Source organism: Humulus lupulus, chromosome X (genome assembly GCF_963169125.1).
Source record: "Humulus lupulus chromosome X, drHumLupu1.1, whole genome shotgun sequence".
In the NCBI taxonomy this organism is placed as follows: Eukaryota; Viridiplantae; Streptophyta; class Magnoliopsida; order Rosales; family Cannabaceae; genus Humulus; species Humulus lupulus.
In genome coordinates this window covers 1,759,288-1,774,817 of record NC_084802.1, presented here as the reverse complement: position 1 = coordinate 1,774,817, position 15,530 = coordinate 1,759,288, and the positions used below count along the sequence as shown (strand labels likewise).

The 15,530-nt window shown below is 28.7% G+C and overlaps 2 protein-coding genes across 2 annotated transcripts; both read right to left on the bottom strand.

Moving 5' to 3' along the window:
• Positions 1-7,148: 7,148 nt before the first annotated feature.
• Positions 7,149-8,418, bottom strand: LOC133804586 (NDR1/HIN1-like protein 13). The gene has a single exon (XM_062242731.1). It carries the CDS (start codon positions 8,252-8,254, stop codon positions 7,433-7,435), a length of 822 nt encoding a protein of 273 aa, XP_062098715.1. The 5' UTR covers positions 8,255-8,418; the 3' UTR covers positions 7,149-7,432.
• Positions 8,419-13,680: 5,262 nt separating this feature from the next.
• On the bottom strand, positions 13,681-15,258 carry LOC133804404 (uncharacterized). The gene is made up of 3 exons (XM_062242577.1): positions 15,150-15,258; positions 14,482-15,067; positions 13,681-13,731 (listed from the first exon to the last, which is right to left on the bottom strand). The coding sequence occupies exons 2-3, from the start codon at positions 15,043-15,045 to the stop codon at positions 13,681-13,683; spliced, it is 615 nt and encodes a 204-aa protein (XP_062098561.1). The 5' UTR covers positions 15,046-15,067; positions 15,150-15,258.
• Positions 15,259-15,530: the final 272 nt, after the last annotated feature.

Sequence of the window (15,530 nt, the reverse complement as noted above, 5' to 3'; positions counted from 1 at the left end):
CTATTTACAATTCCCAACTCGACACAGTCTACTAGTAATATACATGGAGAAAGAGTATCGAACATCTTCACGATAAAGGAGAAAAGAAGCAACAAATTTTTGGTATGGGTCGTATCGAACCCTGGGTCCCCACTGCTAGGCCAAACACACCGTGGTTATGTAGAGATAATTTTCTTAATCCAAAATTTAGAAAAATTATATAATTAGTCAAAATTGGTCCTAGAATGGTTTATGATTATATGAAAATTATAGAACACACTAGAAAAAAAAAAACAAAGGGTTTTGGAGGGAGGTGTTTGGAGACATGGATTATGGTGTCCACATGAAGTTTTAGGGAACCGCGTTAAGGCAAGAAAAAGAAACCAAAGACTTTGAGACAAGTTTCGAAGAAGACAGGCATGTTATGGCCATTCATAGTTTGTTATTATGTGATCATATGCCACTAAGACTTTGCCTTTCTTTTCTTAACTTTTTGGTTAATAATAATAATAATAATGCCAATTCTATTGTGCTCTCAATTTTTGGTGTTTTTTTTTTTTTTTGTCTTCATTATTCTAAGCACAGCTGTCTTTTGAATTTCTTGGAAGAAAGTTGAGAAAATGTGTCAAAGATTAAGACTTTATGATTAAGGAATTAATGACAAATATTTTCTCTAATAAAAGTGAGTTAATTTGATGTAAGGTATGTTCTCCTATCAAGTTATATATAACGGAATTTTTTAAAAATATGTCTTTTATATTATCACTATGCAAAAATATGGAAATTATACATTTGCTAATTTGTATGAGAAAATTTATTAAAAAAAAAAGATAAAGTATAGGAAATACAATTACTAGCTAGCTATCTATGAAAGCTAAATTAGCATTTCACTCTTCTCTCTCTCAAACCCCAGCCACACAAGCCCTCTTTGTGTGTATATTTCTGGGGATAACTGGTCACCTTCACGTTCTAATGTGTGTGTATATTTCTGGGATAATTTATGGTAACTGGTTACCTATGTTACTAAAATCATAGTTACTTATTCTTTCTTTTTTAAAGAAGCGTTCTTCCTCTTTTTCTTTCAAATTTTGATGTTTTCTTTTCATATTTAACATGAGTAACCCATCACCCCTCTTATGGTAACTAGTTACCCCTCTTATGGCAGAATGTTACTTGTCTCAGGATAACTGGTTACCCCTCTTGACACGTGTTATTTAATCTAGCTCTATAATTTTGTTTACATAATTGTCAAAGATCAATCAAGTAACTAATTACCTTACCCAAGATTTGAAAAAAAAAATACAATCTAAAAAAAGGAAAAAATTGTTGACAATAAATAAAAAATAATAATAAACACAATTCATATTTAAAAAAAATTGCAAAACAACCAAAGAAAACAGGCATGTTATGGCCATTCATAGTTTGTTATTATGTGATCATATGCCACTAAGACTTTGCCTTTCTTTTCTTAACTTTTTGGTTAATAATAATAATAATAATGCCAATTCTATTGTGCTCTCAATTTTTGGTGTTTTTTTTTGTCTTCATTATTCTAAGCACAGCTGTCTTTTGAATTTCTTGGAAGAAAGTTGAGAAAATGTGTCAAAGATTAAGACTTTATGATTAAGGAATTAATGACAAATATTTTCTCTAATAAAAGTGAGTTAATTTGATGTAAGGTATGTTCTCCTATGAAGTTATATATAAGGGAATTTTTAAAAAATATGTCTTTTATACCATTACTATGCAAAAACATGAGAATTATACATTTGCTAATTTGAATGAGAAAATTTATTAAAGAAAAAGATAAAGTATAGGAAATACTAGCTAACTAAATATGAAAGCTAAATTTAAAATCAAAACACATCAACCAAACAAGTGTACTATTGTAAAATTAGCATTTGACTCTTCTCTCTCTCTCTCTCTCAAACCTCAGCCACACAAACCCTCTTTGTGTGTATATTTTTTGGGATAACTGGTTACCTTCACGTTCTGATGTGTGTGTGTATTTCTGGGATAATTTATGGTAACTGGTTACCTATGTTACTAAAATCATAGTTACTTCTTCTTTCTTTTTGAAAGAAGTGTTCTTCCTCTTTTTCTTTCAAATTTTGATGTTTTCTTTTCATATTTAACATGAGTAACCCATCACCCATCTTATGGTAACTGGTTACCCCTCTTATGGCTGAATGTTACTCGTCTCAGGATAACTGGTTATCCCTCTTGACACATGTTATTTAATCTAGCTCTATAATTTTTTTTACATAATTGTCAAAGATCAATCAAGTAACTAGTTACCTTACCCAAGATTTAAAAAAAAAGTACAATCTAAAAATAAAATAAAAAAATGTTGACAATAAATAAAAAATAATAATAAACACAATTCATATTTAAAAAAAATTGCAAAACAACCAAAGAAAAATTTAATATAAAATCTGTTATATAGAAACAATATAAAAAAAACAAATAAGCTGAAAATAATAATTAAATTACAAAAATACCCTTCCAAATTAATAAAACTTGATTAAGAGTAAAAGTATAGCATAAACCAATTTGTATAGACAAATATGAGAAAATAAACCCAAAAGTAAAAAATCTTTAAAATAAGCCATAAATTAACTTTTTTTTTTTTTTAAAAAAAGTCATATTTTAATACTCTATTAAAAATCTCATATAAAGTGTAATTTCCTCTATATATAATTTATGTAAAGTTTTGAGAGTAGACATTTTAATGGGGTTAGGTAAAAAATTATAATTTTTTTTGTTGAAAACACAAAATATGAGAATAAAAATAAAATAATATAATAATTTTAGTGAATTTTATTATGACTACATTGGCATATAGGTTAAACTCGGGAGAAAAATGAAATAATTCTTTTAATAGTAAAAAGTGGTATTTTTAAAAATTTAGTGTAATATAATGGTATATTTATAATTATTAGTTATTGAACTTTTTAGTACTTTATAGAGAAATTATTTTTTAGTATATAATAATTTAAATATTTTGGACAAGGGGCACATAATAAAGCTTATTTCACAAATTTGTTTTTTCATGTATCCAATGGAAAAGTAATGGAATTGTTATCATTAATTAATGAACTTGAAGCATATGGAAACTATTACTTCTCTTTTTGTGAGTATGGAAAATGAAGAGATCAAGATATAACTTTATTTTATTAGGTGTGTAGGGTTTTTGTGTTGTTGGTACTTTTCTTAATATTAATTTATGTCTTGAATAAGATGATTTTATCATATTATGTATGAGTGTTTCATGAGCATATATTGATTTTAAAATCATTGATTGATTGTTGTAAAACTTATAATATATTTAGCAATTGTTACTCTTCTAATGCACACATAGTTAGCAAAAGAGTCAAGAAGACAAGTTAATTAAAGTTTGTAAGAGTTTTTTGAGATGTAAGAGTAATTACTTTCAATTAGTACTAATTTTACCTTCTTTGACAGTATTAGCTATAATGTGTTGGATTTGTTATTCAGCATGATTAATTTTGTAATTCTCTTTACAAATAAAAGTTCTAAGAGTAATTATATTATGAAGGATTCCACCAATTATTTCAAATTTTCTTCATGTTTAATTTTTCTCCATTTTTTGTTTAGTTTATTCTTGCTTCTTCTTGTTCCCGTTCCAAAATATTTTGTTGTTATCTGAAGCCAACAATGACATGGTCGGAAAATGTGGAACCAAACATCTCTAAGTCCAATGTGGAAACACATTTTGTATTTGATTCACACGTCTTAACCACTCACACTGATGCTCTCTTCGACCAGCTAGATTGAAGAAATTTTCGTACGTGGAAATTTCATACCACATCTCGAGGTCTCACACTGAAGCTCCCTCCGTCCAGCTAGATTGAACAAACTTTCGTACGTGGAAATTTCATATCACATCTCGAGCTCATAGTCTCTAATTATCTTTTAGGAGGTCAAACAAACACTTTAGGTTTTATATTCCATCTTTACCATACATCCATGTAAACTCTACTATACATTCATCTAAATTTTAGTATCACCTTCATGTTTCAAAAATATTGCATGAAAATTTACAAAATTAAAAAATAATACTAAAAACCTATAATAACTTTTTTAATTCTGATAATTAAAAATAAGTGAATCCAAATAGTTATAGTTACAAATTACAATCCTCCACTTTTCCCTAAATAATGTGGGACTAACCAAGAGCTCACTTTTGTTAACCCTAAATAAACAAATGTATATATAGTATATATATGAATATTATTACGAGACATCATATAGTGCCAAACATCACTTGAAACAATATTTTGTGATTTGATACATTTAATACCATACCCCATTTTATATATTTTAATCTAAGATAATAGAGATATTAAATTTAGCTACTTATAATATGTCACATTAATTGGTGTTCAACTACTTAAGTAGTGAATTTTATTGCACTTAACTCATTGCCGTTAAATCAATTGTTAAAATTAACCATATGTGATACGTGGTAGCCTCCAATTTGTCCAATTTTAAATATTTTAAAATTAATTAAAATTTAGGGAAAAAATTTATAAAAAAAATCCTAAAAATATAACATATTTTAAATTCATAAAAAAAAATTAAAACATGTATTTTAAAAACTAAAAAAAAATAACATTATTTATTGAAAAATTTAAATAAAAATCATAAAATTTTAATTTTTCATCAACATGAAATTAGATTGTATTTAGATTTTAATCAAAATCAAAATGAAATTTTATGAATTTATTTAGACTTTTCATTAAATTAATATTTTTTTAGTTTAAAAAATACTTTTGTTAATATTTTGGAATTTAAAATATTTTATTTTTTTATGAATTTTTAATTATTTTTAAAATATTTAAAAATTAAACTTCAAGGAATTAAAATATATATTTTTTATTTTTTTCTAAATTTTTTAATATTTTTGAAATATTTTAGACGAATTGGAGGTTGTCATGTGCAAGAAAATCTACTACTTAAGTAGTTTTGCTGTCAAAATTTTTACATGGGTATTTAACTGCTAGAATTTTAACAACTCGAATAGTTTTGCTGTCAAATTTTTTACGTAGATATTTAACTGCAAGATTTGTATCTACTTTAGTACTTTTGCCGCCATTATCCCTATTCTAAATAAATAACAAATATTTTAGAAAAGAAAAAATAAAAAAAGTAATAATGGATGGAACATTGAGTTGGTGATATGGAGCCATTGTTCCTCTAGAAATTTACATTGTACTATATGACTACTACTCATGACACATGAAGAACCGACATAAGATGATTTTCATGTAGCTTTATTATCATTCCCAATCTCAAATAACTAAATAAATAGAAGAAAAAGTTACTAGACCAATATGAACTATACTTTATACTAAAACTATCTCAATTAAAAAAGGTAAAGGAAAAAAAAATGAATCATCTCAAATCCCAATAGTATAAGTTATATAACAAGATCTGATTTAGACATTTTGTAATGTGTAGTGGGGTTAGGTTAGGTGTAACCTTTTTGGGTTGCTCCCCAAAAATTAAAAATAATAATAATATGAGAAATTTATGAAAATAATATATATTTTTTTAAGTGATTTTGCATTCTTGCTTACTTTTGATAATTTTTTGCAAAATGACATATGTCTAAAATTCGATCAGTAGTCTAAATTTTTCGACCGGCTATTTGAATTTTTCGACCACCTGTCTAAATTTTCGACTAGCTATCTAAATTATGAGAGGTTATTTTGCAAATAATTATTAAAGTAGGCTAGAATGCAAAATAACTTTAGAAAATATGCTATTTTGCTAAGGGACCTAATAATAATTATTATTTTATTTTTTTATTTTTCTTTTTTGAAGTTATTTATGAGATTTCCAAATGAAAATTTATTAACAAGTGTAGGAATATTGTGAATAAGAGGAAGAAAGTAAAAGCAAATTCAAGAAAAAGGTTGAGTGTGTCTTTTGTGTCTTGGTTGGAAAGTAGTAGTCTATTAACCACTCACACACAAACCACGTGCTCTCCAATTTAATCTCCTTCACCACTATTTTTTTAAATAAATAAATTATTATTTGAAGAAAAAAAAAAGATTTTCTCTTAGACAATTTAAATACTTAAAATACAAACAATAATTAGCACTAAAAAAATGGGTCTAAGAAGGAGATAATATAATGAGATTTAATTTTTGAATAGCTAATAAGAGAGTAAATGAAAAATTTATTTTAAGAAAAATTTAATGGTGTCATGAGATTCTTATTATCACATGTTGTACAAATTGAGGTAGATGTGAAGTTTTGAATATTTATTATTCGTACATTATCCAAATTGAAAGAAATTGAATAATATGTATATATATATATATATATGTGTGATTGCTAAACCTATAAGGATAGAACAAGAAATTCATTAAAAAATAATAATTTACATTAAGAAAAATGTTTTTTTATTGATAGAATTAGGTTTATACTTGTAAATGGTTGAATAAATTTGAATGATTTAAAATACATATATGTATGTATTTTTAAGTGTAAAATAAATATGTCTAATATTACTTTATGTATAATTATCTTTGATATAACTAAATAAAAAAAATACATATGGCTAGTATCTATATGAATGCAATGTTCCCTCATTCACTTTTTTTCCCTCCATATTTATTCACTCTAAAAAATAATAATTATTAATAATAATAATTTTATAGCCAATTTTCTTTTATGAATTAAGGAAAATAAAAAATAAATAAATGTCATTGACCAATGCAATGTGAAGTTTTTAAGTTTGGTGCCTTTCTTCTCAACGGCTAGTTGGCAACTCACATATATTCAAAACAATAAAAAAAAAAAATCTCCATACACTAATTGTTTACCCATAAGAACAAAATAATAATAATAATAATTGTTATGACAATAATTAAAATAATAATAATAATAATTGTTATGACAATAATAATAATAATAATAATAATAATAAGAAAAGGCTATGCTCATTGATTTGGGTACTTGTAAAAACATAAGTTGTAATCCAATGTACATTCCCAAATCATCACACTTCTCTCTCTCTCCTACTCATTATTAAAATCCTAATTTATTTTTACCATATACTATAAAAAAAATATATTAATTATTTTATGATCATTCACATTTCACAATAATTATCTCAATAATAACAATAATAAAAATAAAAAAAGAGAATATTATCACATTTCATTGCCATCAAAATTCAGATTCACTTTTACAACCCAACCAAAGATGTGAAAAAAAAAAACCAAAAATAAAAATAAATCTAACATTTCCACAAATTTCCATTAACCTCTACTATAAACCTCAATTGCTTAGGCTTTGTGGGTTTAATTTCTTTTTTGTTTTTTTTTAATTTTTTATTTTGAGTTATACAAAATTCTCCCTCAAAAAACAAATTAACAAAAAAAAATGGCATAATTGAAAAAATGAATGAATTTGTGATTTAAAAGGTCCACTTCCAGATCTTGATCCGAAGATCGACCTTACATTTGGCGCCGGAGACGGACGCCACCGTCGGCGACTTACCTTTCGGCGCCACCACTCCTTTGATTCCTTCACACGTAACCCTAATCCCAACCTTCTTACTCTTCAAGCTCTCCATCTTAACTTTCACATTCGTATCCATCTGAATCTTCAACGGAACTCCGTTCTTCTTCTTCAGATCCGATCTCACCGCCGTCGTCGAATCCGTGTCCAGATCCTGCGACGCCGCCACGATCGTACGGAAAGTAGTCTCGTTCTTCTTCTCGCTGACGAAGGCCGGGATCGATCCGTTTCCGATTTGGACGTCGCCGCCTCCGGCCGAGGCGGTGACGGTGAAGGCGTCGTAGAAGAAGGTGAGGTGGCTGTTAGGGTTTTCGGAGGAGATTGTTAGGTTGAGAAGTGTTTTGAGGTGGGAGGAGGAGGTGTCGGGGGAAGTGGTGAGGTTGAGCTTGGCAATGCGGAGGGAATCGATTGTGAATTGAGGTCGGTTCGGGTGGTAGAGTACGTAGACGGCGGCGGCGGCTATGGCGGCGAGTAGACCGATTGCGAGAACTAAGAGAATCGTCCAGAAGCAACAGCAGCAGCAGATGTTGCGGTTGCTACGTCGGTGGTGGCGGTTGCGGTATTGCGGTTGGGGGCGGTAGGGTTGTCGGAGTTGAGGTTTGGTCGCTGTGGGATTGATAGTTGGTGGTGCTGCTGCTGTGGCGGCGGCGGCGGGGGTAGGTCCGGCAGTGGTGCCGTTGGCGATGGGTTTGGATGAAGGGTGGACTCTGTCTGCCATTTTGTGTTCTAGAGAGAGAAAGTGAGTCAGAGTTAGAGAGAGAGAGAGAGAGTATACGAATGGCAGAAGTGAGAGTGAGTTTTTAAGAGAAAAGAAAAGAAAGGAAAAGAAAAGAAAATAGAGAGAGAAAGTAGAGAGAGACTTAATACCCAAAAGGGAAGCTGCCACCTCACCAGTTTCGGAATCTGTTCTGCCTTGCTTTCAACTCTTCCAAAATTGGTTATTACCCAAAATAATAATAATAATAAATAAATAAATAAATAAAATATTAAAGCTGAATTTCTTACAATAACCAATAATATTTTGTCTTTTTTTTTTCTATTTCCAAAGTATATTTTTTTTCTCAGTTTCATTACTTGTCAAGTTCGAGAAAGTGAGAAACGAAAACTGAACTACATATGAATTGGGAATGGAATCTTAGTATGGTCCTAAATTATTTAATGGATAAGAAAGAGTGGTCAAATTATAATTATCAATTTTTCTTTTTATTTTGTTATAAATGGTAAAAAAAATTGTGGGGTATTTGGTAAAATAATTTTTTTATGTCGATAATTTTTTGTAAAATAAACTCCCAGTATCTCGAGACAGATTTATAAAATATATATATTATATTATTAAATGGTTATATTTTTGTGAATATTTTCATTAAATTATTATACAAATTTTCTATGTATAAATTGATAGGCAATGTGTATAAGATTATAAAAGAATAATCGTATATCCTAATTTATGGACACAAAGCCAACTCATCGGCAGGTGGCTGCAGCTTTTTTTTTCTTTTTCTTTTTCTTTTTCTTTTTTTACCTTATAAGTTTAGTGAATATTTATTCTAATATCACTCAAATATTAAAAGAAAAAAAATTAAGTCCTTTTGAATTTTGAAAATATAAAACTCTAATTTCAAGCTTTATCTAATATAATTACGTTTAGCGGAGCTAAAATATAAAAAAAGGCAAAAATAAAATTAATTAGAATTATATTAATATATATATAGGGAACGACTATAATGTATTTTTTTTTTACAACACCGGTGCATCTTTTTTTTTACTACCCCTGGATAGATATAATCCCAATTTTTTTATATGACGGTGTACATTGTAGTTATTTAGAATATCCTACAAGTTTTCAAGAAATTCTGAATAGTTTACGAAGTCGAAAACATAGTTCAAACTGTCAAATTTTACACGCGTGCACAAAAAACAGGCACGCGTGCAATACACATTTTAGACCCTGTTTTCGGTACCATAATTTATTCATAATTTTTTGAAAAGTTGTAGGAAATTCTAGATAGTTACAATATACACCGTTATATAAAAATTTTGAGATTATATCCATCCAGGTGCTGAAAATAGAAAAATGATACACCGGTATTGTAAAAAATATAATATGTTGTAGTCACTCCCTATATATATATATAATATATGAATGTACAATTTTTTTTAATTTTATGGCAGAATATACATTTTTACATACATTAATAATATTTTTTTTTTTAAAATACATTGTACAAAATTATTGAAAAATAAAAATTAAGGAGGCGACGAGTCAATAGCCACCCTAGTCCTCCTAACTCTATCACTATATAGTATATATAATGACACAACACCACTTAACATTATTTATTATTGTACTTAGGTTTTTATTTTGAAGCAAAAATTGAACTTAGGTTTAGTGAGCTAATTGTACCTAGGTTGGCGTGGTAGAACAAGATTTGTAATTATATTTGGACGTAAGTATGAGTACCAATAATAATAAATGTTTATTTATTTATATATTATGGTCAAGACATTGATAATAATACTATATAATCCTTGTGTGCTTGAAGTATGAGATATATCACTATATTATACTAAAATTATATATTAAATTTTTGTTATTTTGTTAAAAGTTTGATTAGAAATATTGTATTTATTTTTATTTTTATTAATAAAAATTATTTTTAACACTGCAACAATTTGCATAACAAATGTAATATTCGCCAATTTAATAGAAATTTACTAAGCAATCACCTAATCCTATTTTTTTATTAATTTAAAGACGTTAATCAAGGTTATTTATTGTCTTAATTTATAATAATAATTATTATTAGAATATATTTTTTCTTAGTCTTGGCTTGGCGTGTGGAGTAGATGGGTCAAGATCGGTGATTGGTCACTTTTACATTTGTTGGACTTGGACACGTGATTGAGTAATTTGTCAGAAATCGCATTTTTTTAATTAAATAATTTTTTTTTCTAAATGGGTTTTAAGTAACCTAATAAAGGAAATTTTTATGGAATGGTTTTGAAAAAGAGTCATTGTCTTATCAGTGATACTCTTTTGTCTTCTTAATTCGTAAATAATTTTTGGTTATGATCGTGTATATTGTAATTATTTAGAATATTTATAAATTTTCAGAAAATTCTGAATAATTTACAGTATCAAAAATTAATTTAAAAGTACGTTGTTGCACATATGACTAATTTTTTTGTGCGCGTGGAAAATAACATATTTGAACTTATTTTTCGGTACTGTCAATTATTCGAAATTTTCTGAAAATTTGCAAAATGCTCTAAATAATTACAATATACACGACCATAAAAAAATCATGCCAAAAATTATTCACGAGTCAAAAATACAAAAAAAAACTACCGATATGACTCTATTTTAAGCATCTACTGTAGAATCCTCCATAAAATTGATATAATAAAAGAATAAACTTTTTCGATAACATAAAAACAAAGAACAAATGACCTAATTATCACAAAAAAGTTGGTGATAAGTGTGAGAGATTAGATGCTACGCTACACAATAATAATATTTTGGTTTTTTAAGATTAGAAAGTAAGATAGAGATAGGAAAGGACTTGTCTCTTGTTGTTTCTTTTGAACTAACTATATATACATATATATATATATATAGGTGGGGGAGTGGAGCCTCTTAATTTTGAGAATTGTGGTTGGGGTATATGGAGACTAAGAATGATTATGGTGGTCAAAGATGTAGAGGAACAATACCTATTAAGGGTATGGTATGGTTAGAATAGAAATAACTCCACCGACGAGTTGAGGTAACATTAATATATTTATAAAATGAGTAATGTTACGTGCACTCAAAATTTACACTTAAATATTATACATAGTGATGTGGCAGGGCAGTTTAGTCTAGTCAATTACATTTATTAAAACTGAGACTTACTGTTTTAAAAAGCAGTAACACGTTACTGTATGTAATGTTTGTATGCATATTTTGGGTGCACATATCATTACTCTTATAAAATAAGGAATTTACTCATTTAGTACCCTATGTTTTTGCAAAGTATCATTTTGGTACCCTCTGTTTTCAATAATGCTCATATGGTACTCCGTATCTTAAAATTATACATATTTGATACCCTAGACTCAGATTTGATAGATAAAATTTTGTCAATATGATTAAATTAGTCATCAATTATATGTAATTAAGTAATTAAATTTAAATTTGGAACTTACATAATTGACATCAGTTTGATTAAATTGGTAAAATTTTATTAATTAAATTTGAGTTTAGGGTACTAAATATGTACAATTTTAAAATACAGGGTACCATATAAGTATTATTGAAAACAGAAAGTACCAAAATGATATTTTGTAAAAACACAGGATACCAAATAGTTACCTACCTTATAAATTATAGATAATGATATGACAGTTTTTTACGAAACATTACTAACTCGCAATGTAGTGAGTCAAAACTCTATGACTCGACTCCTCCAGTTATTGCTACATAGTCAAAGAACAACTCCATCCTATGCTAGGAAGTTTTTCTTCTTTCGATCTTAATTTGAGATAGTTTTGCTTTCGGAACACGTAGTTTTTTCTTTTTCCAACAATGTAATTTTTTTTTAAAAGTTGAATCATGTGGTTTGTTATGAAAGATTAATAATATCGTCACATTATTAAAAATGTGTGTAAATAATTACATTTATATTTTAGAAGTTTTCTTTCAAATAATGATAGAAATACATAAAATTTATACACAATAATATATAATTAGTTTTAATCATCAAGTTTTTTTAAAAAATAATTACAATAAAGTATGCATTTCCAAGTTATTGGTAGGGCATGATCATATTTTAGGTACGTAAATTTATTATAGTAATAGCAGGTCTTCTCCAAATTTTTTGATTTTTTGGATAATGTACGGTGCTAAAATCATGGTTCAAACAATTTATTGCACACGTGTCTATTTTTTTTTTGTACGCGTGGAAGACAAATTTTTTAAACCCTAATTTCGACATCGTTAATTCACTACTACAAAAAAGGCATTTCTCTGCGGTTTTTTTACTCAATACACTGCGGTTTTCGAGAGTATTGAAAAGCGCAGTGTATTCGACCGCAGAGAAAAGTGTTACGCAAACCGCGGAGAAAAGCTACACTTTTCTCTGCGGTTGTAGTAAGCCAACCGCGGAGAAAAGAAAGCTTTCTCTGCGGTTGTAATAAGCAAACCGCGGAGAAAAGAGAGCTTTCTCTGTGGTTTGTTCATTACAACCGCAGAGAAAACTCTCTTTTCTCCGCGGTTGGCTTACTACAACCGCAGAGAAAAGAGCTTAATAAAAAAAAAAAAAAATCAATTTCGGTTGATAACCCAGCATTTTTATTTCTAAAAATAATTAATTTTCAATTTTAATTATAAATAATTATTTTCAATAGTATAACTAATTTGTTAAATTGTTATATATACATTTCATATCTAATACAAAATAATTGGCTAGTAATGAATCAAAGACTTTAATCATTCTAACCAATATAAATTAGCACTTTAATCTTACATACATACAAAAATATAGATTTCATAAACAAATGGCATTAATCTAGCTAACCAATCACTTTGTAGTGGTAGTAGATCCTCTATGACATTGAATTGCTTTTTGTCAAACCATTGCAAAATTGAAAAGTTAATATAGATTAGATAATTAAATACTATATCTAGTTTTTCTTAAGCAAAAAAGAGTTTAAAATATAACATACTTTATTCTTGATAACTTCTGCTGGATTCGGTGCATTTATAAGATCATAAATGTATCTTAGTACATAATAACCACATTCATGACTTTCAGGTTGTTTTGGACAAGAACCTCTCACCAATTTTGTAAATGTGCCGATGTATTCATTTTCCAAACATTGTGCGTATGCTCTACAAAAATTAAAATTAATTAAATACATATTATACTCTCAACTTTTAAAAATTAATAATGCATACATTACAATTGAAGAACTTACTTTTCCATAACCTCCGTAATTATTGGTGGAGATTTATGATTTTTTAAAGGGTCCAAAATTATGGTCATCCCTCGCATCATCACGAGCACCAACATCCAATGTCGACTAAAATAATAATAAAATATGATTATTATAAAATTAAAATTCAACCATAGTAGTGATAATGTTTAAGTAGTTCGTTCTTACTCAACAATCCAAGGAATGAAGTATATTTGGCCTCGTCTTTCCCAATTGCATCTGTAGAGAATCAATCATTCATATTACATTTTCAATTAATAAATTAATATCGTCAAAAAAAAATTGGGCAGAGTTTCCTCTGTTTCTATAGCATATCCAAAATTATTAGAACTTATAAATTCAATTCAGACAAAGCATACAACAAACAACATGCATGTTCTCAACCATAAGCCACCGCAGCACACAAAATTCGCAGAATCTACTTCACTAAGACACACATGTTCTCAACCTTCTGTTATCTCCGCAGCACACAATTTCATCTCAGAACTTACTTCACTACGGATGAATATCTAATATATTCAAACTCCTCTAATAGTTTGTAATGACATAACGGATTGATACATACCTCATACCAAACAGCATAGCTGAGGATCCAATATTATCCATGGAGGCTGCTTGATAAACGTCTTCCGAAGTGATGAAGATAGCCTCGCGTTCTCCTATAAACTCCGGGTCAACGGGAACTTGTACAACCCCATCTATTCCTTTATTGGAATAATACTCCTTCACTATAAATTTTAGACTCAGATCAATTTTGTCCCATTGGTTATCTGTTAACCAATTTGAAGGTTCTGGTTGAGTTATTTCAGGGGGGATGACTACCTGAGATCCAACTGATGATAAATGTGGGCTTGGTGATAGGGATTTGTGATTAGATGAAGATGGACCCTACATAATAGCATTAAACATATCAGTATAGTGTACCCATTTAAAAATAAAATTTAAATATCTAAGCAAATAATTTTATACCTGACAAGCGACAATTAAATTTTTAGGCCAAGGCAGGAATGTGTCTCGTGCGTCCCCAACATATCGTACGTTACCAAAGGGAATAAGGATCTCAGCTTCTTTTTGTAAGACATCTATAAGCCAAACCCTCGCAACTGAATCATCAAGTACATTTCCATGGACGGTAATTTGGCTACCCATGTTTGGTACAATGAGTACACCCTTAGCCACCACATTGTCAATATTATCAGAACACAAATAAACTTCATAGCTCGGTGGTGGCGGAGACTCATAAATTGATGATCCATCATCTTCATCAAAAGGATAGTCTTCGGTTTGATGAAAATGATCATCTGCGTTGGGGGCAGGTCGATAGACTTCATCACTTGTATTCTCATAATATTGTCCCTCATCAAATTGCCCTTCATCGTAGTATCCACACTCATCGTTTTCCTCATTATATTCTTCATTTTGAGCTAATTCCTCTTCTGTGCTAAATTTATGTCTTTTTAGCTCTTCAATCTCAGCTTTTAGTCGAGCAATCTCCTCTCTTGCAGTCATTGTTTTATGTTTTTTTCCAAACATTTTGGAAACGGTCGCAGTGAACCTACAAAAAAAATCAATAAAGTCCATCAATAAACCAATCTAAATAATTCTTAAAAGAAAACAACTATTATAAATTATCATACCCGCCAGCTCGAACACGACCTGGGTGTTCTGGTGTCCTTAATGCTTGAGTCAAGATGTCATCTCGACCCTGAGCTGTAATTTCGCCACGAATCAATTTTTCTTTGACGTCCTCCTACTCGAGATATTATTTGGTTAAATTAGTTTATATAAATAAAAACAATATATTGATTCTGAAACCTTAGAAAACTTACTATCTTTTTGGCAATTTGTCGGTCTAGCTCTGTCACAAGAACTTTATTTTTTTCACGCGATCTAAGCCAAACTTGATACTTCTCTGGATTTTGAATATTTCGTTCTTTTTTCTGCATTGTACAAGATAATTATAGTTATATGTTGCGATAATATCAACCATTATTTAAACTATAATATCAAATATACTT